General features: G+C 37.0%; 1 protein-coding gene across 1 annotated transcript; it reads left to right on the top strand.

Moving 5' to 3' along the window:
• The first annotated feature begins 36 nt into the window (after window positions 1–36).
• DGCR8 (DGCR8 microprocessor complex subunit) lies at window positions 37–23724 on the top strand. The gene is made up of 14 exons (XM_052797565.1): window positions 37–139; window positions 5834–6833; window positions 7260–7422; window positions 8892–9034; window positions 9769–10051; window positions 11724–11921; window positions 13340–13441; window positions 15367–15465; window positions 16688–16770; window positions 17954–18054; window positions 18518–18624; window positions 18843–18970; window positions 19387–19500; window positions 19851–23724. Exons 2-14 carry the CDS (start codon window positions 6111–6113, stop codon window positions 19932–19934), a joined length of 2328 nt encoding a protein of 775 aa, XP_052653525.1. The 5' UTR covers window positions 37–139; window positions 5834–6110; the 3' UTR covers window positions 19935–23724.
• Window positions 23725–24040: the final 316 nt, after the last annotated feature.

Below are 24040 nucleotides of genomic sequence, written 5' to 3'. Positions count from 1 at the left end.
CGTTTAAAGATGGCGGCAGCAGCGCGGAGCGGGGGACGGTTTTCGTGAGGCGGCCGAGCTCGCCCCCCACCCTCCACACACACACACCCCCCCCCGCCCCACTCGCGGAGGAGCGGCAGGGACACCGGGGATGGCTCAGGTGGGTGCTGACTCTGTGGGGCGGCGGGGAGGGCGTGCACGAGCGGACCTGCGCGGCCCAATCGCCGCCGCGCGGGCAGTAACCCCTCCGTCCCCACAGGCCGCGGCGCCTGCGGGGGCCGCCCGGCCCGCCGCGCTCCTCGCCGCCTGTATCGGGCGGCCCCCCCCTCCCGCCTCCGGGCCGGCGTCGCGGGTAGAGAACCGTGAGGAGCCTTTCCCCGAGCAGGGGAGGCGAGTGCGCTGATCTCCTGTCGCTCGAGGGGGCAGGGGGCTGCCCTACCCGGCGGGTGTTGTCGTGCGGCGCTTCCCGCCCCCGCCCCCGGCTGGAGCGTCCTTCCCTCAGAGCTGGTGGTTTGTTTTGGTTTGGTTTGGGGGGGGGTGGGGGGGGTGGGAGGGGGTGGTGATGTTTCCCGCCCGCCCCCAGCCGCATCCCTACTAGCTCCCGCCGTAGAATTGCATTCAGGGTAGTAGAAGGAAAGGAAACGCCATGTCTTTCTACACTCCGCACATCTCCTTGTCAGTGGGGTGATGGGGAGTATCGGCTCTGGCAGGAGCTTGCACACTGCATCGTGTCTCACGGTACGTGTGTGTGTCTTAGGGTAAGGGAAGGTGAGAGGAAGGATTTCCGCTGGACGCATCCGTTTATACAGGGGAGAAGAGCGTGTCTCGCCTCTTGTGCAAAGTTAGGAAGAAAAGGCAGCCCTTCACCAACGTGTGTGCGGACGCCCATTCACTTTTTTTAGTTCTGGTACGTTGGAACGGTGAAGATAAGGTGGTGTGTCTGTCTTTAACTCTCAGGATTCTTCTTCATGTGTTCCTTCTATTAATAGTGAAATAGTTACATCTTCCTCTAAATTATCTCGTTCAGTCTCTAAAAGGTTTATTCTCCTAACTTTCTTCACCTTTTTTGGCTGGAAAAATAGAGTTCTCCCTTTTGCACCTCTTTCTTAGGCTTCAGGTTTATCTGCATATTAACTCTGTTTGCCCGCTGAGAGAGTGGGCCCCCTAACATCCAGGCATCACTCCCTCATAAACGGATTGAGGGCTTGCTGGGTGAACCCATTCAATTTCTTTACTACCTTAGGTTGCAAGTTAGAGACGTTGGAATTAGATCTTTAATTTTTCTGTTGTGAGTGTACCTCTTCTCCCTTCTGTTTAGGTAGTTAAACTTAACTGTTCTTATTTTTAATTCTGGATAAGGAGTTAGGTCACTAGTTCTTTGGGACAGTTCCTTTTGATTATCAGAATTATTTTGCTTTTTTAGAGATTGAGAAGGGAGTTTGGTTCCTGATGTCTGTTGCTTTTCTTTACAAGGAAGAAGCTATTTGAGATGTGAAAGGAAGAATATTTTTTTCTCCTTCCTAGGCTCTGATTTGCAGATTTTTTAAAAAATGGTTTCCTGTTTGACACGATTAATTGAAACCATCTAAACCCTGCCAGAAAACTGGTCAAGCTATAAAAGCAGCAGTTGCTTTGCCATTTCTGAGGATGCCTTTCCAAAACTATGAACTCTCTGTTCTGAAATAGGATTAAGTCTTATGAACTAGAGAAGTTCTTTAGCCTTGTCTGTATTTGCCACTGATCATGTTATGGTTGGGCCCTGACTGTGTTTTCTTAAACTGCGTTGGTGACTTACACAAGCTGGTTGTTTCCTTCAGAATCTTTTTATTCTAAAGGTGATAATGGGGAGAAACGAGTTCCTGTATGTAGTAGTTAACTTGCAGAATATTTTTCTTTTGAGACTTCCTGTTCTGATTTGAAGAAAATAAATTCAGTCTTCTTGTTTTAGGGGTTTTTTAGCAGTTGATAATAAATAGGATTAACTTATTTTTAGGACTGTATGTATCAAAAAGATGCAATGGGTATAACAAAAAGAAGGTAGATGATTGTGAGTGCGGAATTACTTTGATAAGGGTTAAAGCGGAGTGGATCTTTAAATATGATCAATGTCTCATAAATTCTGCTCTGCAGAGTTGCCATTTGGAATGAGGAGGAGGACTGTATTTGGGTAGCGAATAAGGAGAATTTGCTCTGAGCCACTCTTCCTTTTGGGGTCCACTGAGTGTGAAGTAAGCAGTTTCTGACAAGGAATCCAGTTTCTTTCTAAAAGTGATTTTTCGAAGAGAGACTCTGTGGTATGCTCTTCCTTGTTCCTGATTGCAGACACAGGTATTCATGAAGAAAACACGTTCTTTATTGAACTCGCTTGTAAGACTGTTGACATGCTATACAGGGAAGGGAGTTCCTCTTTGAGTTTGGGCAGTGCTGGTTACAAATTTTAAGATTCTGTTTTTTTCCTGTCTTGAAAAGAGATACCCTTTTCTCTGCGTACTTTTTCCCACCTCTGTTCTAATTGTGGGAATAGGCAATGGTACTTATTAAACAGAGTAGTAAGTGGTTTTTTTTCTTTCTGCCTTCAGGGAACATATGTAAGACAACCAAGCCAAGACACTGCTTTTGTTGGGACCTGTGCAGTTTACTACATTACATTTAGATGTCTACCATGTGTCTGTTTCTCTGAGTTTACTCTGTGACATGAAACTTCTTCAAATGATCTGCTAAAATAACAGCAAGCAATTAAAAATGTGAAGTTTCCATGTATTGGTGATCTGCAGAACACGAACCGTGCATTCATATTTTCAGCAGTTCATCCAGAGTTCCTTCAGTATTTTGTACTGGCTGTTGCAGCTGTCAATGGTCTTCCATATATTTTTAAGGAGTCCTTACAGAAACTGTGGATGGAACTTGGCGGAGCCTTGGAGAATAAAGTCTGTTCTTTCAGGGCAAGTTAATTAAGGATGACAATAGGCAGACTAATTTATGTTGTATTCTAATATTTTATAATCTAGTATGCTAAGTCTGTTTTTATATGTGATGGTTGGGTTCCCTTGATCTAAGCTCCATTTGGCTGTTTTTAACCTACAGGCTCATCTAACTCATCCTTTTAGGTTTCATCTCTTCTGTCTTTCTTTTAAAATACCTGCTATCTAAGGGAAAATCCTTACTGGTTTTGTTGTGCGGTTTTGATTTTTTTTTTTTTTTCCAGCCCCTGATATAAAAGGCATATTGTAACATCAGTTGGCGAGAAAGTAGATGGGAATTGGACCTGTGTTACTCTGCTGCTCCCTGGCTTTTTGTAGCTTAGAGGAAGGTATTGTAGCCCACTGTAACTGTAGAGCTGCCAGACTCTTGTTATCTTACCCTCACGATGTGGCAGGTTTATGGCTAGAAATGCAAAAGCTAGTTTAAACTCATCTTGGTCTAGTAGTTTTTCTGGTCGCAATATGTGTACTGAGTAGTAGACAATACCTGGCAGTGATTTGGTATGCTATTCATTATTTTAAGGCCAACAAGAAGGGGAAGACAACAAGAATTTCATTGTTAATAGTGCTCGAATAGAATAACAAGACAACTTTTCTGCAAAGAGCAGAGGTGTAGTATCAGTGAACTACCAAACCTAGGCAGGTGAAGATTAATTTCTTGTGTTTGACGTTGGTGGTGTTAAAATACTTTTTAGCGTAGGAGCAGGACATGTATCAAGGATGTGGAAACTGCATTCACGATCATGTCTTATGATTTGTCAAAAATAGTCTTTTTAGTTGCACCAGGTAGCTCCTGGATCATATGGGACGGTAGCGCTCTTTCAGATTCTAGACTACCAATTTCAGTATTTCATTTCTGTGTAAATTACTTCTGTTTGCTCTTTTCAAGAGTCTTCTAAAGACTCTAAGGTCGAAAAATTAGATTACTTGGGCATTTAGTTTCCAGGAGTTACCAAACTTGTACTGTGACTTTTGACTCTTTTGTTCAGAATTAACAATGAAGACACTAATGATTTGTTCTGAAGAACTTAATAATTTGTTGTTCACCATTATTTTTTTTTCCTGTTTTAATCTGAAGAAGAGGAAGGGGGAAGGTTATTAGACAAATATATTTCTAGGGGTGTTCTGTATAACATTAGGTGTTTCAGAACCTGTTGGAAGAAGAAGGAATTGATCACTGCTCAGGTGATTGTATGATCATCTTGTAGGATGAAATGGATTTAAATATATAGAACTTCTCGTCTTACTGGTGAATGAGCTGGTTTTCGTTCTGGAAGGTAATATGTTTGTATCAGAGAAGATGGGATTATTTTAGAGCTTTTATCAAAATGGAGTCTTTTTCCTTAGTAATTCTACAATGCATGTCAAGCTCAGTGTCTTGAATATGTCACAGTTTTGAGTATATTTAAAAAAAAAACAAAAACACCAAAACCCAAACCACCACAAAGTATGAACTATTCTGCTGCCCCAGCAAAACTTTCTTTATTGCCAAATCACTAAAGAGTTTGCTCTGTTGTGTGCTTTGCTTTCTTCCAGCTTCCAGGTAGGTAGCTTCTGTATGCTGTTGAATTTTAATTGATCCCATTATAACACCTGATTCCCAGCTTCCTGCCTTGCCCCAGTTGGTGTTTGGATATTGCTGTTGGTTTGTTATGTCCAGGCTGGCATAGAGATATGTTAGAGAATTATGTTTGGCTTCTGTAAGTCCCTCATGACAACGCAGACATTCTGCCCTGTTGCCTTCAAATGTTATACAGCGACACTAAGGACTCAGAGCTTATCTTTCTAGAATACTTGGGTAGACTTTCTCTACTACCTGGAAATACTTTGAAAAGAGCAGATTCAGCCAGCTGGCTGTCTTGGGCAGAGTAATGCTGCTTTATTTCTAGCTGGTAGGAAGATTTAAGCCCAGTTTGGGGTGGCATGGAGGGACTTGGAGAAACCAAAATAGCAGGTAAGAAATTAAGCTTCCTTTCCCTAGGTGCTTATAGCCCTGCACAGATGACAGAAGTATAATTGAAGAAGCCATCATAGACATGGTAGAAAGAACCCACTTAATGTGAAAACCAAACAAACTCAAAACACACATGCCCCACCCCCTGTAAAATTTCCTAGAGCAATTGAATATTTTTGCCAGGTTAAATTACCTAAAACATTGGCTTCTAAATGCCTTCCAGAATTAATTTGAACTTTAACACTATGTATCTGGACCTGATTTCCTCAGATATAACAAATATATAGTCCCATGGTAGTATGGAATATAAGATCAAATGTCCAATATCTGGTTATCTAGAGAGTCATTTTGTGTGAGTTTTTAGTGAATTATGAGATTTCCTGTTAAAACTTCCAGTGAGATTTCAAAAATATCTAATAACTTAAAGTTTCAAAAAGCCATGTGTCTGGTAAGACCATAGTTGTTAAAATCTTGTTGGTTTTGCAGATTGTCTTAAACTGTAAGCTCATTATCCTTTCTGCTCCGTGGGTAAGTATGGCTCGAATACCAGGTCATTTTCAATAATGGGAGAATCCCCCCAAAATGCACAGTTTTTAGTCTGGTCCCTACAAATGCCATGCTTAATGCCCTGCCTACTAACCAAGCAGAGATAGTCAACGAATTATACAGGCAGCTATGTGTTAGCAAATTCTTGTGCTGGTGTACAGATCAAGCAGTAAAAACAATCTAATTTCAGCCTCATTCAAAATGGTATCAAGATACCCTGCTTTTTTCACTGTAAAAATGTCACTCTTACTTCTACTTGAAATATATGCTGGAAGGAGTGACATTTTTTCTTTTTGCCTGGGGTGCTATTTCCATTTTTTTTCTGTGACAAATATCTTTTTTTTTTTTTTTTTTTTTCTTCTTCTTCTTGTAGGTTGAAGGAAGAAAGGGAGACCTGCTTGTCCAATGAAGATGCAGTCTTAGTCTTCAGCTATTTAAGCTGAATGCATTGTGATTTCCAATAATTGAGACAGTGATTCTGAAAGCTGTCTACATTAATGAAAAGAACAATGTAGTCAGCTTAACTGAATCATCAGTGTTGCATATTGAATAGAACATGATAAACCAATCTTGATGGACTCATGCATGTTAGGAATATAGATATAAACATTTATTAAAGCTTTTTTTTTTTTAAAACAGTAGTTTTAAAAATGGAGAGATATGAAAATGTACCACCCCTCCCTAAAGAACCTGCAAGAGAAATGAATGTGGAGAATCATACTTGTCCCCCACCTCTGCCGCCTAATGAACAGCCTCCACCACCTCCCCTGCAAACGTCCAGTGACGCAGAGGTAATGGACGTTGGCTCTGGTGGTGATGGACAGTCAGATACCCCTGCTGGGGACACGCACAGTATCTGCAGAACACAGCTTCTCACAAAGGGATCTGCCTGCTACAAAAGTCGTCTTATAATAGACCCTAACAATAGTGACCAAAGCCCAAGAACTGCTCGTCATGCACCTTCAGTTCGAAAGTTCACCCCAGATCTTAAGTTACTTAAAGATGTAAAGATTAGTGTTAGCTTTACAGAAAGCTGCAAAAGCAAAGATAGGAAAGTTCTGTACACTGGAGTTGAGCAGGATTATAAGGCAGATACAGATTTTGGTATTAATAATGTCAATGGGGATTTGCATGTTTGTCCTTTCGGTGGTAGTAATGGTAAAGCTGTAGGAATAGGGGGTGAAAATGATGACAAGAAGGATGATGAAAATGATATTGATCAGGAAAAGAGAGTGGAATATGCAGTTCTGGATGAGCTAGAAGATTTTACCGACAATTTGATGGAAATAGATGAAGAAGGAGGAGGGTTCACATCTAAAGCAATCGTTCAAAGAGATAAAGTGGATGAAGAAGCCTTGAATTACTCATATGAGGTAAGTAAATCCACAGGTTTTTGGTGTGTAAGAGCTTTCCAAGTGGCTAGAAAAAATATGCAAAGATGTTCACCGAAACAGTCTTATCTAGAAATGTGCAGTACTTGAGTCAAAAATGCAGAATTTTCAGAGACAGAACATTGGCTGAAAACTTTTGTAAATTATCTTGGTCAAACTTCCAAGTTGTGTGGCAGCTTCTATGGTCTTGTTTAAAAATAACATTTAAAAGGCTTCTTGCACAATTGCAGCGCATTTTATCATGAAAAATACCAGTTCTGACTTACAAAAACTTATTTTCTTATTTTTCAGTCTTTTTACTGGAATCATTGGAAATGTCTAGTTTCTCTCTGTGTATACTTTTTCTTTGCAAGGGGAAGGGGAAGTTAGTAGACCCAGAAGGATAGTGTCTGATGAAGTCTCTTTCAGGATGACTTTGATAATGATGTGGATGCTCTACTGGAAGAGGGTCTTCGAGCACCCAAAACAAGGAGACTAGAAAATGAGAAATATGGTGGTGAAAGTGATCACCAGTCTGATGGAGAAACAAGTGTGCAGCCAATGATGACCAAAATTAAAACTGTACTTAAAAGTAAGTTAATGTTCATTAAATATCTATAACTTTTTTTTTGTGTGGCTTATGTCTGTAGAACAAAAGTATATCAGCAAGCAAAGTTTAGGATAGCAATTCTTGTGAAATAGTTAGTATGTTACAGAATTTATTGTTTGAAGGCTTCTTACTATAGGGTATGATTTTCACGTTCCTGAACAGTGAAGTTGATTTTGGGGAGTGCTTTTGGTCTTCCTCTGTTGTATGTAACGTGACTGTATTTTAGTGTGTGGATTTGTGAAAAATTATGAAGAATGTTACCTCAGTGATGGGGAGGTGAACAAGGATGGTCTGGTTTTTTGTCTCCAGTACTGTGAAACAGCTGAAGACTGTTTGTAGTCATTGTGGACTTTTTCCTACTTTAATTATATAACTTCTGTTGTTGAAATTGCTCTATGTGAAGCCTTTATGCATGCAATACTAGGTTAAAAAAATCATTAGGAAAGTCAGTGGCTTACATTTATCCAGTTTCATTGTGTAAATGTTACAAACTGCTAATAAAGAAGAGCTGAGAATGTGAACCAATCCAGAAGAATGTAACTGAAAATAGTCTGAAGTAGAACTAAAATTTGAACCTGCTGTAGAGGAGTATTTTACAGCTTCACTATATTCTGAAATAAGAAACCAAACAGTTTTTCCCTGCAAAATTTTATACTAACACAGGATTGCCAGGAAGGTCCCAGCTAAGATGAGTCTGGTCTCTGATTTCTGATGTAGAAAGGAGTGAGAGCATTCTCTGATTTCTGGAATAGAAAGGAGTGAGGCTGTGTATTATTAACTTGAATGCGAGCATAAGCATTTTACTGCAATATTGTTTCTTTTGTTATGTGATTCCTCATATTGGCTTATTGTACTCTAATTTCAGTCTTGTTTTCTGGAAGAAGTAGTATTCTTGATGGCTAAGATATTTAAGTATAAAGGTTTGTAGACTTGATCCTGGTTTGTATTGTGCTTATGCTGAAAAATATAATAGGAGAGCCTTAGCTTACAGCCTAACTCGTTGCTGGCTGTTTGGTTCTGTGGGTGTAGTGGTGTCTCAGTGCAAATTTATCCCTGAGTGTCAAGTGCAAAAACTTTTAATGGAAAAATCAGTTGTTTCAAAAGCAAGTACGATTTTTCCATTAAATATAGTGGTGCTTGTGATGATATAAATACATAAAGACTAAAGAGAAGAGAAAATTCACTGGTGAAATGAACAAATCAGTCTGCATAAAAATTAGTGCTACTATTGCTTTTCAGTTGAAGACATAATGGAATCTATAATTTTGCAGGATTTAATGTGGGTTAGAAGCATATGCCTTTTTATTAAAACAAAATCTTTCTACAAAAGTCTTGTTTCAGTGTCATTTTATCCTTTGAGACAGAAAAAGCAATAAAAATAAAAAACCTTGATTCTTTTTCTGTTCTTCTAAGCAGTCTATCCAAGTTTAAAGCCACTCTTTGCTTTAAAGGTCGTGGCCGCCCTCCTACAGAACCTTTGCCAGATGGATGGATCATGACATTCCATAACTCGGGCATTCCTGTATATCTGCACAGAGAATCTAGAGTTGTTACCTGGTCTAGACCTTATTTCTTGGGAACAGGAAGCATAAGGGTGAGAGCTGTCAATTACTTACTTACTGAGATTTAAAAATTAGATATGTTCTTGCAAACAGTTGAATATTTTTCTACTTTAGCAGGCTTCTTTCCAGTGTTAGAATTAAGGTACTTGAAAAATAAACTCCTCTGTTTCTGAAAATATGATACAATTTTTCTTGCGGTGTTTTGTTTTTCTATTTTTGCAATGAGTTTGGGCAGTTAAAATTAATGAGATGGTCTTATTTGGTGCCTTCATTGTTCTAGCATATGGCTGCAAAATGCTGGTTTTATTCCACCATGAAATATATTTAGAGCATTTATTTGTAGCTATAAACTAGCCTGAGCTGCGGCTTATGGTCCACGTTTACAGAAGTAAGCATGTGACGTTCATGAACCCAAGGAATCTGAAGAAATTGGATTTAATGTCATGGGCTTAAACCCCAAGAGAGCTCAATGGATTTTATGAAAGCATGTAGTATTTATATGTAATTGAACAGAATATAGTTTGGATCTAAAACAGCAAACACACTTTGAAGGTTAGTATCACTGTTACACAGTGCCAAGATACCGTAGGATTAGATGTACTCAGATCGTGAGTAGAGTAAGATTGCTGACCAAAGAGAAGCTTGAGCCTAGACTGAATAAAAGTAACTTCTATCTTGATTACATCTTTTATTTTTGAGTTTTGCTCTTGCTTTTGCTGACCTTGAGGTACTGAAACCTTCTGCATTAATTATTCTGTATTTGCAGAAACATGATCCTCCCCTTAGTAGCATTCCCTGCTTGCATTACAAAAAAATGAAGGAAAATGAAGAAAGGGAACAAAACAATGACATAACCCCAAATGGGGAAGTATCACCTGTAAAGCACCTAGATAAATCTTCAGAACTGGACTGCCAAACAGAAGAACCAGATTCTACTGCTGCTGATTCTGGGCCTTTAGATGATAAAGACCCCTCAGGGGGAGATGCAGCACAAGGAGCCTTAGGACAAGTTAAGGCCAAAGTTGAAGTATGTAAAGATGAATCTGTAGGTATGTATGGCAAGTGGAGTCTTTTCTTGGCTGGGGTTGGGGTAATGTCATTTGGGATACATATGCTTTATTCCAGAGTTGGCAATTGAATAGTATCTTGCCTGAGATCAAGTGGTCAGTTGTCTTTCTGCATGGTTTTTTGTGTGCAGAGATCTGAAGAAATAAATCCAGTATTAGAAATAAATTTTTATTTTAACACGAAGAGAAACATACAGTGGAGAATTTTTCTGAAGGCTCGAGAGTCCACGTGCAAAGGTTTTGCACACAAAAACGTGAAAATTTTGGAAGTTTAGTCCTGTAGGCTTTACCTCAGTTTAAGAATCAATTAAGTCAATGGGTACATATGAATTGCTGTTGTCAAGTGTGTTTGTGTGACTTCTTTAAATGAGCTTTTCTGTGCAGTCTCTATATTTGCTGAATTATATCTATTTTCAGTATGATCTCTTAAGATAAATGGTGCAGTTAAACTAAATTTGCTTACTTGCACAAGTTTAGCAGAGTAAGTCATGCAAATATAATTGCACTCATGCAAAGAGGTGTGATGCTTCATTATTTTATTTATGCAAGTGTGATAGCTTTTACACAAAAAGCTGCCTAAAGAAGTCACGCCAAAATCACTGCCAAACTTACAGAGGAACTTGGACAGAAAGGTCATGTGCCACTTACCGCAACTACATACCTGAGAGTACCGTCCATGTAAATTACTGCTGCTTAGAATACTGATACAGATTGTAGGCTAGCACTTAACTTTGTAGCGTTCAAATGCAAAACTTGGCCTTGTCATTACATGTGTCCTGTTCAGTCCCAAAACCATGCCAAAAGATTTAAAAAAAAAAGAAAAAAAAGAAGAAAAAATCATCAATATTTAGCAGCAAAACTAAAACCAGTAAGCACTTATTTTCTACGTGAAGTTTACCTGTCTATCTCTCTCTTTAAATAGGATCTGTTCTGTATTACTGAAAAAAATACTGAGTGATCAAGTATAAGCGTGACTTGCATTTGGAATTCCTTGTGGAAGGAAACAATACCAGCAGCTTGCTTTTGTTTGTTTATATCTTCAGATGCTATTCTTTATTTTTGCTGATTGTATCTGCAGAAATATCCTATAAAGGAGAAGCAGCTGTACTTCGAGGGGGGCAATCTTTTAGTACTCTGTATGTGAAGATGAACGTGTTAAATTCTGTTTAGAGGCCAGCAGATACTTAAGGAGCATCATTATATAGTGTTTCATGGTACACTGTTTAATAAATAGGCAGCAATAGTCAGTTTAGGCTTCAGGAAACTGAGGCTAATAGCGTTAACTACTGTTACTCGCTGTATACTTTGCTTCAGGTAATGAGAAGGTGAACAGGTGATGAATTAGAACATTTACTAGCTTTTGTTACAAATTGTGTTGGGTATTATGCTGGTTAGGGCTTAGTAAAATATTTAAGTGACAGAATAAAATGCTCTTGGTTTTTTTTCCAGTTTGCACAAATGTTTTGCATTTGACACAGTAACAGGAAAACTTGTAATTAGTTTTGTTAGTATAAAATAGTGTCTTAACCTTGATTATGTTACTTTTGCTCCTAGTCTAAAAAAAAAATTATAACATGTTTGAAACAGTGGAAATAGTGAACTTAATGCTTGCTCAGTGGCAAAGTAGAGAGAGTAACTTGCTTGTGTTTCTTAGATCTGGAAGATTTTAGACGCTATCTTGAAAAGCGTTTTGACTTTGAACAAGTTACCGTAAAAAAATTCAGAACCTGGGCTGAGAGACGGCAATTCAATCGTGAAATGAAGCGGAAGCAGGCAGAATCTGAGCGGCCTATTCTGCCTGCCAATCAGAAACTCATTACCTTGTCTGTGCAAGATGCACCTACAAAGAAAGGTTAGTTTGTCTACCTGTAGTTCAATTATTCTATATCAAAGACTAATTACAGTTCTAAGCTTGACTGAAAAAAATCCTGTAATAAGTCTACTTTCTTTTTGTTCTAGAATTCTGCATTCTTGGATCCATCATATTAAATAGTAGAGGAAAAATACTGTCAAAATGTACTTCCTATTAGAAAAAATAATTCCTAAATGAAAGGATTTTTATTCTAGGTTGCAGTCCTGGTAACTGGTTACTACCTTCAGCTACTTGTTACTGTTGGTTGTTGCTGAAAACCGTCATGCCTAGTCACTCAATGCTGCTGCCTTCTCAGTTTTGTACCAGTTCTAATTGGTCCCAAATTAGGGACTGGTTACAAATGCCAGATTGATGCAGATTAAAACCTACAATTAAAAATAAAAATTTTAAGCAGTTTGACGGATACAGTTAAGAAGGAACTGTGTGTGCAGTTTTGTCCTGTGGTGTGAGGAATGGATATCGTGTCTGATGAGAAGCTGGGGGAATTAGCTCTTATCTGTGTTGGCTGTGTAGCCATAATAGTTTGTTCAACTGCAGTCTGATATTTAAAATGTCTATAGACCTGTGGTTTGGGTTTTGTTCTTGTTTTTTGTTCTTGTTTTGCACATTGTCATGTTTCTGGGTTCCTTCTCTTTAGCAGAATTAAAGCTGATGAGTTGCATATTGATCATTCCCTGTTACAGAGAGGTGCAGCTGAATTTTTAGTTAATACACTATCTTAAATTCTAGGTTTAGAGCCACACTGAAACTATCTAAATTAAGGACTTAACTTGCACTTTATCTAAGTCTTAACTTTCTCTCCCATACTGCCATAGTGCCCACTGAGGCAGGGTTTGTGCTCTTCACTAACAATATTGTTACAGGGAAAAAAAAGAAAAAAGGACCTTTCAAATAAAAACAGCACGTTCAGGGCAAGGGGACAGTGACCTGATCTGTGGCTTGCTAAAGAGGATTTTGGCGGGGGGGAGAATGGAGTGAATCTGATTTGTGGATTTGAAGTCTATGTGCCTGTTGTTAGAAGGGAGATGCAACATGTGTTTAGGAGCAAATTAGAGGATTTCTAATTGATGTTATCTGCCAAAAATGCTGTGTGTAGAGGTCCAGAGGCCATGGGACTGCAAACATTGAACGTAGAATATTTGCTTAACTTGTAATAAGTGCACTTCCAGTTGTTGATAGAAATCTCTCAGACTTATTTCTCAATACTTTTTCAGAGAAAATGGACTTTGAGGTCATAATTATCCATGTCTGATTCAACAGCATTGCATTTAATTTGAGTGGGCACTTATCCCGTGGATAAGTAATTTGTCATTTATTTATTTATTTGTAGTAGAAATTGTCTTTTAAAGACTGGCACTACTTAGCTGTCTTCCCCTCCCCCCATCTTTTTTTTGCAGAATTTGTCATTAATCCCAATGGGAAGTCTGAAGTTTGCATACTGCATGAATATATGCAACGAGTCCTAAAGGTTCGCCCTGTTTACAATTTCTTTGAATGTGGTAAGTCTGTTAAGTTTTTTAATCGACCACATGCTGTTTTGAAGGGCTTATATTATGCTTGGATATCTTTAAAAAAAAAAAAAAAATCAAACGATGGACATTTTTCCTAGGGAATGTCTTGAAAGTCTGTTTTGAGTCAAATTCTAGCTAGGAAACGTTTTCTGTATCTTAAACATGGCTTTTGAGGATAAGAGCAGTCTTACATTTAAAATAACAGTATAGGTTTTCACTTTGAAAACTATGCCTAAGTGAAAATGGATTTGAGTAACTCATTTGCATCTAAAAGGACGCATCAGTGAAATATGGGCAATCACAGTTTTGCTCACTGTGCACAATTAATATTTGCTCAATGTTCTTGTCATTGATGTCCATAAAATCCAACTGTAAGGCACGCATTGATTTAGTGAATCGTTGGAATCCTGAAAAAAAAAAAAGTTAAATACTGAACCCAAATATTTTCTGAAGAGAAATGTGTAGGTCTTCAATTATGAAGCTGTTTGAAGAATTTGAAAGATTTCTGCAGACACATATGTACCCTCTCTAAAGCTGCAATAATTTGAGATATTTTTGTGGATTTGTTCTGTTCTGGTATTCTTCCAATTAACAAAAAATAGGGTAGTTTTTTGAGATATGTGGAGTTTGAAAATCCTTTAACTGTTCAAGTTACTGTATGTTATGATTGTTATGTCATGGAGGCTCATATTTATATCCAGTCATCCTCAGAGAATTTTGTATGTATAAATTGATACTAAAAATTTAAACGGAAACCAGAATTGGCTATGTAGACTATTTGTCCTATGTTACTATTCTCTAAGGTCCTTAATAAATTATAGTTAATACTAGTGGAAAAATTACTAGTTAGGTGCAGATTGCAAAAGGTTCATGCAGTTGGTAGGAATTGATTTGTCATGAATGTTGACTAATTTTCCTCGTAGGATTAGAATAGAAATGGAAGCGTCACTCTGCTGAACTAAAAGTAACTTAAAGAGTTACTGAGACTATGTTGTTCCATGATTAGTGTGGGATTTATGTGGATACCTGTTTGTGTTTTTAAACAGCTTTTAATTTTATTCTGTGTCAGTGGTGTAAGAGGTAGTTTGGTAGTTCCTGACGTAGGCTGTACTGCGACTGTGTAAATGATGCTAGCTCTCAGAAAAACAAAAAACTTGGGGAGAATTTTATTTTAGATAAATATTGTGGGGGAATGCACTTGATGCTTAATCAAGAATCTAAAAATGTTGCATATATGGCAACTATAACTGGAATCAAATTAATGTTGGATTTTTTTTCCTGTAAATTCCAGTCAAATTGCTTTATCTAGCTGCATTTGAGATTGCTTTACGAAGTGGTATACCATACGTTCCTTGCGTTTTTGCTTTTGCTGGTTTTTTTGGGGGTACCTTGTAGAGAAGGAAGAAATTACGCCTTTTTCAACAGCAGGCTTGAAAGGATTAAGTCCTGCAGTCAGCATCCAAGGAATTACAAGCTGGGCATCTTAGTTCAGTGTGGAACCTATAATTATTCAGAATTACATTATTCCTATATATGCATTACATATTGTAACTGAATTTTCAATATCAGAATGTATAGCTCTTGTATTTACACTGTGTTAGTGATGCAAAAACTTTGGAATTAACATTTGAATTCTGGCAGATCACAAATGATCTTTTAAAATGTGAAAGTCCTTACTTTGGAAGAATTAAGTACATGGTGGTAAGTCTAGTGGTAATGGAAAATTCTTTGGTTTTCATATACTGGAGTAAGCAATTTTCAGTCTTTCTGAAGAGTAAACAGTTTCCATCCCTCTTGAAGTTGAAATGAAGAAGAAAACAAATCTTTATAGTGGTGGTATTCCATGTCCATAATGAGTATTTTACACTGGGAGTTCTGAAAAGCTTTCTTTTTCTTTCCTGCTCCATTTCTAGAGAACCCAAGTGAACCTTTTGGAGCCTCAGTGATTATTGATGGAGTAACTTATGGGGCAGGAACTGCCAGCAGCAAAAAACTTGCCAAGAATAAAGCTGGTAACATTTTTTCTTTTTTAATACCAACTGCTGAATTGTTTATCTGTTTTCATTTCTGCTTTGAAGATGACATATTTGCAATAGTAAGTAGGAATCATTTTGTTAATAGTCAAAGAAGGTACACTTGTGTCCTTTTGGTAAAAGTGATAAATACTGTTGCATAGGCTTTTCTGACAACCCAAGGTTCAACAATGTACTGGGATAGAAAGCCATGAAGAAACTTCAGATGTTAACTTACACGTAAACTATTGATGTATACTGAGTAGCTGTAAGAGCGTCTGTCTCTAATGATCAAACTAATAAGAACATGTTGGGGGGTTTATATTTATACTGTCACCTGCTGTGTAAACACCTGATGTGTGGATTTTAGAGAAATGTAAATCTTTGCCCTTCTTTAAAAACAAAAAAAATCCCTCAAGCTTTTCATTGTTTTGGTTCTCTTTCTGGTAATAAAACAATTGCACCGAACTATGTGATTATGGATTTCCAAGTACTTGTCTTCATTAATTAGTTCTAATTGTGTAAGTCTGCAATAAATATGTAAATGATGAAGATCTAAATGAGAATGTCCCCGATACATGAGAACTTCTTACTGATGTCCAGGTTTAAATGTCTGATCAAGGAAAAAATAACTTATCAAAATTTAAAGATGTATAACGTACCTGTGGTACTTTCTGCACTTGTGAAATAAGTCAGTGTAGCTAAATCACCAAAAGCCAGCCCAGAATTATTTGTGCATGAAAAAAAGGTATTTTGCTTTGAAAATTTAGGCAAATTCTGGGTGTGCTTTTCGTGCGATACTATGGTTCTGAGTGCCCTAGTGATACAGTACTAGGGTTCAGCTGTAACAACTCAGGGCTGATGATAACTCTAATTTTGGGTCCTAAGAGTTCTACGTCACTTTTAAAATGAGGCTTGATGATAATTTTTTTTTCCTTTCATAGGCATTTGCAAAAAGCAGTTTCTTCTTAATTTAAGTAGTTGTGAGACTTTCATCATCAACTTGAACAAGTAGAATTTTTTTTTTTCCCTAAAAAGTGCAAGTGAATATGCTGCTTACAAAAAGATGATGCCTGTTTTGACTGTGAAGTTGTGTTCTTATATGAGTGGATGTTTCAAGGGGAGATGTGAAGCTTGCTTAAAGAGTGCTTCATTCTGCTGTTTTTCTTTACAATCATTGTTTAAAGTAAACGTTACCAAGATGTTTAATCATTTTCTGCAGCTCGAGCTACACTGGAAATCCTTATTCCCGACTTTGTTAAACAGACCTCTGAGGAGAAGCCCAAAGACAGTGAAGAACTTGAGGTACTGAACTCTTCCTTGCTGACTGTCATTGGAGTCTGTTTTTAAAAATATTACACCTTCAATGTCAGAAATATTAATGAAAATTCATAACATTGTTTTCTCAGTCAGATGGAAATGTGAAATTCTTCATTTATAGCAAGATCTACGGCAATGAAAACCCTTTTTTTTTGTTCTGTTGGACCTGATCAGAAAATGTACTGTGATGCAAAGAACTAGCCCCTTGTTGAAATATCAGGTCACTTACTGAAGACCTGAAATGTTCCAAGACATTGTACTGCCTGTACTGTCCTGGCTTCCAGAATCCTCTGGTTGATGCCTTGAAAAGTTCAGAGCTACATGCTGTCTGGTTTTGTGTGATCGTCTCAGAAGACCAAGTAAGAACTAAAAGTGCCTATGCTTCTGAGACATTTTTACTTAGCTATGAAAGCTACTTATTGCCAGATAAGACAGCTAAAATTTCAGACTTTAAGCAGCAACATTTGAGAAAATCAAAGGAAAAGTTTTAAGTGGAGAGCGTGTGCTATATTTTCAGGTATTGGAAATATTAAATAGCTAGTTCATCAGTGATATGTTCACTTTCAATTCAGCATGTAACAGACCATCAGTAAGGAGTAAAGGAAAAATCAGCGATTGGCCTGAAAGGAATGGTGTCATTTTAGAAAGTGTAATATACAGAATGAGTTGTTTGTACACTTGCTTTAACTTAAAATTGTATTGTATGTCCTACACTATTGAAATGGTCGTTAAGAAAATGCAGACAATTTTTTCAATTGTTTTAAAATAAAATACAAAATGTTCCAATAGCTGTTGCATTTTCTTTTATTAAACCACAGCATTTTGGTAAGTAGAATTTCATAATGAAGTTAAAACAAATAAAATAATCTTGTCCTGAGGGAGAAAGAATGATAAAGAATTTGTAAGATTGTCATTTTTATGTCCATCTTGTATAATGTAAAGTTGGAGTTAAAAAAATTATTTAAATTTCTGTCTGCAAATATATGATTAGGTGTGGCAGTTTTAATGATGTTGGTAAATACCTCCATTATGGATTTAAAAATACTTTAAGTATTAATCACAGAGTAACAGAATTTGTTTAATGTTGCAAAGGAGAAATGAGGGTTAAGGACAGTGTTAAGGTCTTATTTGCCCAAAAGCACAATAACTCTTTTCAATTCCTTCGTAGTATTTTAACCATATCAGTATTGAGGACTCACGGGTATATGAACTCACCAGTAAAGCTGGACTCTTGTCTCCATATCAGATTCTCCATGAGTGCCTTAAAAGGTAAGGCTGCAGAATAAGGAGCAAATTCTGTTGTGTACAGGTGTTTGGGTTGGGGCACATTGTTTGCTTGGTTGCTGGTACCCACAGTGTTTGTCAGTAACTTGGACGTTTGTGGGCTGGCCAAGCTTACTGCACCCACTGTGGCTATAAGAGACGTGGTGTGGACTGAACTGTTTAATGCTGTATCTTCCTTTAATTCATATTTGCTGTTTATGCCTCTTGTCTTCTGAGATTAGGTTTTAGTTGTGGGACATTCAAATATATTTGGTTTTCATTTATACAGGCTTGCCTTTCCGTTCTAGTCAGGTTACTGATCTAAAAAAGAACTCTTTATTAATTAGTGTCTTAAAATTTATTATTACAGTATCTAATTCCATTGCAATGACTGTCAAAGATAACGGCAACCGCTTCAGTTGTTTGTAATTTGACTTAGTATATGATATTGATTTTGTTTGTGCTTAAGAAACCATGGAATGGGTGATACATCCATAAAGTTTGAAGTGATTCCTGGTAAAAATCAGAAGAGTGAATATGTCATGACTTGTGGCAAGCACACGGTGCGAGGCTGGTGTAAGTACAGTACTTGGTGTGACCTTTGGTAATACCTTCCTTTTTTCCTGTTCTCATTTGTTGTCCATTTTGTAGGTGCTTGTTCAGCTATCTAGCTTGTTATGTGCTTATTCTACTCTTCTCTGGCATCTCAGTTTTGAATAACGCAAGTAAACATTGGTGTTCATCTAATTACGTAACGTGCCAGTATTGACGCATTTTCATGATTATTTTTACAGGCAAAAATAAGAGAGTGGGGAAACAATTAGCTTCTCAGAAAATCCTACAGCTACTGCATCCACATGTGAAAAATTGGGGCTCTCTTTTGCGTATGTATGGTAGAGAGAGTAGCAAGATGGTTAAACAGGTGAACATGATTTTGTTTGATTGTAACCTACCTTGTGATTGTATTTTTGCTTTTGTATTTTTCTGGGTTTTTAAATTTAGTTACAACAAAGCTTTAATGATAACTGTTTTGGCATAATAGTGTTGTTCCCTATCATGGTAAAGGCAGTATGTATTTGATGAGCAGTTCTCAATTCTTCTGAATTGATTCTCATACCTTGCTATTGCCAAAACATAAGATGAGTGCTTCCATTGACAACAATGCATTAATCTTGCATCTTTCAGGTCAAAATTATATAGTCTATTTAATATTTAACTCACTCATGGAAATATATGTTATTACTTAAGGAAGTACAACTATCACAGATTAAATTTCTGCTCCACTTTTTTTTTCATCAAAAAAGCTCATCTGTTGTTGCTTATGGTTCTGTTGAATAGGAAACCTCTGATAAAAGTGTGATAGAACTTCAGCAGTATGCCAAAAAGAACAAGCCAAATCTGCACATCCTGAACAAGTTACAGGAAGAAATGAAAAAACTGGCACAAGAAAGAGTGAGTATATGCTCTTTTGTATTTACAAACAGGAAGAATGCCATGGGTCAGACTTAGCAATGATCAGAATTTTTGCTTGTTTTTATACAGTATCTTACATAGAGAGCTGTTCAAAACTTGATTTTTGGCGGGGGGGCTACTTTTAGGGAGATCTTCATCCTCTGTTTTAAATTGGCTTTATAACTTAATTATACCCACTTCAGTAAATTTATTTTTAACATTAGAACAAGTTAGCCTTTCACAACGATTGACACCAGTTTGGCTAAAATTGTTCAAAATTTTAAAACAAGTGTTTTATTATTATATTCTCTTTATGACTGTGTGGTGGGGTTTGTTTCGTATTCTTTTAGGAGGAAACACGAAAGAAACCCAAGATGACAATAGTGGAATCGGCTCAGCCTGGTAGTGAACCTCTCTGTACTGTTGATGTGTAATGAGAAAATTTACAAGTGGGGAGCAATAACACAAATGGAGGAACTAGATTTTCAACAATTATTTAAAAATTGTTTGCTGCAGAATGCAAGATAACTTTTAAAATCCAAGCTGCTTCAGTTATGCATTGTTCTTTTTGCATCATCAGGGCAATATTACTTTTTCCTTTTCTCTTTTTTTCTTTTCTTTTTTTTTTTTTAATACCTCTGAGATATGTACGTTTAAAGGATTGATCATAAAGATCTCTACTTGGGCAAATGCACAGAGGACAGGCATGTTCACACAGGATAAAATCAATCAAGCACTTTTTTCTAGAAAGCCATCCATGTTGTTTGAAATGGATGTGTTTTAAGGATGAAATTCAGAATATCTATGTACAGGTTGAAGCTGATATTATATATATACACACATTCATATATATGTATATATAAAAGAAATATATGTACATCTTCTTGTATGAACATGCCTAAAACTATTTTTGTGAAAAGTTTTGTTGCATTTCAGCACATAATAATATGCACTGATAAGACACTTTGGTGACAAATACATGAAACTGATGAGCAATGTTCCTAATGCCATAGGATTAGGCCAGTAATGCTGTTTCTTTATGTTCTGGTTTTTGTCTCCTGCCAGGCTTAGTTATTCAAGATCACAGTATGCAGATTTTTTTATTACTTGAAAAGAACAAGTATACCTGGTAGTGTTAAGAGCAACAGGCTGGATATCGAAAATTATTGGGTTTTATTTTAATTGAAAAGAGCCTATGTTAGTTTACAGATCAGTTGAAAGGGGAAAATACGGCCCTATTTATTTGCTTAAAATAAAAACTGTAATTTGAAAGGCTGTTTTCAAAGCTTGGAGCCAAAACGCAGCTGATGGTGGTTGACAGTCTAAAAATATTTTGCCAATGATGTGTCTAAAGACCTTCCACTCCCTTCTCCCAGCAATAAAACAATTTCTCATTTGTGTGGAGTCAGAATACATCTGACTTGATCAATTAAGTCTTAATTAACTTGCAGGATAAAAGCAAAGAATTAAAAAAAAAAAAAACCACCAAACACAACACAACCCTTAGAAATCTGAAATAACTGCAGCAATTTAGGTTTTTTAAGAAGTTTTTGTTTTTACTCTTTTAATTACATTTTTAGTTTTTAAAGAAAAAGTGTAACTTCTGCAATGAAAATTAGAATGTAGATTTGGAATATGACATAGAGTAATGAGTAGAATGAGACCATAACAGGTTATACTGATAAAGAAGAAAATCACAAATATGCAACTATTATAAAATACAATCTTAGAAAACAGGCAGTACTCATTATGTCATCTGAGGCTTTATTAAATTAAGCACAGAAGGAATAGTTTTGGCTGTAGTGAAAGCACTGCTTTGTGGGTTTTGTTCTTCATATGGGGTTCTTTACTGGGTGTTTGCAGTAAGTCTTCTCTTAGAACCATTTTTGTGGGTTCTTCTGTTTGTTCTTGAGGAAGAGAGTCAAAACCAAGCTGGTGGCAGGGCTTCAATGATTTTTCCAAGAGTTGTACTGCTATATTTTACACTGCTACTCCTGTAGGAGCGAAAGAGGTCAGTTCTTTGTAATTGCTGCAGCTCCTGGTACTTACCTGGACAGTGATCTGGGGGCTCGAGGAGGGGGGGGGGGGGGTCCTGTTTGTTTGGTTGGGTTTTTGGTTGGGTTTTTTTACCATGTTACGTATAGAGTGCTGCAGTATAATGAATTTAGTGCCTACTGGATTTTAACAATATTGGCATCAGTATTGTAAGACCTCCTTTTAATATCACCTGTTATTTTGGAAATATGTGGATTTTAATTTATATCTCAAACTACTGTTCTCTAATATGTTGCATAAAATGTTTGAGGTTAAACAGGAGGAGTCTTGGAGTCTTACCTGTTTCTGTGTTTGAGTGATATGCTCAGAGGTCTCTGCAAATATGAATTCACCCATTTTTTTATTATTATATTTAGCTTTTCAGTTCCACAAGTTGTAATCCTGTTACAACAGGATACGGGTAGTTGGAAGACTATACATAAACTATAATTTAAAGAAGTGGCCTATCTAAAAACAAAAACAAAAAACACTGCCTCTGCTTTTTTTTGTATAGCTTTAATAAATCTCCATCTTTTGAAGGGTATATAATATTGGTGCAGTAGTGACAAGCAGTGATTACTGTTTGTCTCTCTTTTTGTTGTTTTTCTGATTTTTTTTGTTTTGTTTTCATAAAGACAGGGCTTTTATCTTCTATGCCTAAATGTATTACTCCTTTAGGTAGGTTTTACTTTAGCTTATGTGTTTTCAGCAGAAAAATCTGTACTTGGATGGCACTGTAAAAGACAAATCACCCTTGTAGATCTTATTTTTCTGAAATCAAAATGTCAATGCATTTGCAGGTCACCTGCAGAATATCCAGAGATGCCTCACTTACAAATTTGTTTTCATTATTTTTAAGAGGATTGCTGTATTACCTCAGTCTGCCACTATCAGAATCACAAGGTGACCATTGCCCTTAATTAAAACATCCAGAGATTTCATTGTGAACCAAAGCCTAGAACGTATATTATGCATTCTAAACAAAAACAAACAAAAAAAGATGGTATTAGACCTTGCTGCAGCCTTTAACTGGAGAGATGTCCAGAAAATAGCGCAATAACTGCTGGAACAAACAACTTAACTGCTGTTTATGTCATTGTGAAGTATTCTTGTGTTTTAATGTTTACTATTGTTTGGAGTGTAACAGTCTTGCATTTGCACATAAGCACGAGCTGCTGTGATAGAGGATAGATCATTGCATTAACTTCAGCTTCTGCATGAACACTTACAGTGTGATTCAAGATGTATCCTAAACTTGTCTTGTAACTCTTGTGTGTTTTCTAGGTAATCGGCTGTAAAGGTTTAGATCTTGATTGTATGAATGCATAAAACAACTGCTGCTTTTGTCACTGATATTTGTTATTTATCCCTTCTATATTCAGAGGAGGATGGGTATTTTTATAGGGATGGAGTGTATTTTTAAGAACCGTTCCATCCTTTGGGAATTAGACAGTTTTTGCTTTGCATATTATGTGCTTCTCGACAAAAGTGTGGTATATTGACTTTAAGGATTAAATTAGTGTGCATTCAAATCTTTATGGTACTGATGGAAAACTTACTGTGACTTCCAGTGAATAGTCAGATGCTACCTATTTAAACACCAGTCATCCAGCTTTTCCTTACGTATTTATTAAACAAAACTGATGAAGTAGTTGGGTACTCAGAAGTTTGGAAAGACTATTATGCATAAACTTAACTGTTGTATGTAAACTTCCACTTTCCTGTGATGCTGTTAGGCTTTATACAAATATTTGTAACATCCAAGTATTTAAAAGCGTCATGATTATCTTATTAATTCTCTAGACTGTACTTTGGTTCTGGAGCAAAATTCAGGAAGTGATAGCCTCCTAACTTTCCGTGGGAAGAAATGTGAAGTGCAAGAAGCCATGCTGTTGTTAACCAAATAAAATGATCAGTTACAGTATTCTGATGTGTATCTGAGAAAGTGAAAAAACAAAATTCATTCTTATTGCCCAAGTAGGTAACAATAGTTGCTGTATGGATCGTGTTGGGTGCAGTTGCTTGATGCCAGTGCTAAATTGGTACAACTATAAAGCCTCATTTTCACTGAGCCTCTGCTTGCTTTTTTTCTGCACAATCATATAATCCTATGTGTTTGGTCTTTTGAGTACTACATGTGTATTTTTCAGACAATTAGTTTTGAGCAATAAACTTTGATATTATAAAGTGCTCCAGTGTGATCAGTATTATGATAGCTTAACCATACTTAGAAAAAGGAACTTTATTCCTTGATTCCCATAGGTATTTCTAAACAGAAATTAAATCAGTACAGGCTCGTTGGTCATGGAAGTACTTACACTTTTTTGGTAAGGAATTGAATGTTTACATGGTTAGACATCCCTTGGAATGAAATTAAATTCAGTCTTTTTCTTGAATTGGCATTTGTATTTTTACTTAAGCGATGTCAGGGTTGGAAATGACACAACCCAAAGTTGCTGGGTTTGGTACCTGTTGCCACACACCTGCCTGGCAGGAAAGGAAGGGG

This window comes from Harpia harpyja, chromosome 9 (genome assembly GCF_026419915.1).
Source record: "Harpia harpyja isolate bHarHar1 chromosome 9, bHarHar1 primary haplotype, whole genome shotgun sequence".
Taxonomy (NCBI): Eukaryota; Metazoa; Chordata; class Aves; order Accipitriformes; family Accipitridae; genus Harpia; species Harpia harpyja.
This window is presented reverse-complemented; position numbering and strand designations above follow the sequence as displayed.

Coding starts and splice junctions, on each gene's coding strand:
- DGCR8 (XM_052797565.1), top strand. CDS start 6,111: ATGGAGAGATATGAAAATGTACCACCCCTCCCTAAAGAACCTGCAAGA. Junction 13,442..15,366: donor TTACAATTTCTTTGAATGTG/GTAAGTCTGTTA, acceptor CTCCATTTCTAG/AGAACCCAAGTGAACCTTTT. Junction 18,625..18,842: donor GCACACGGTGCGAGGCTGGT/GTAAGTACAGTA, acceptor TTATTTTTACAG/GCAAAAATAAGAGAGTGGGG.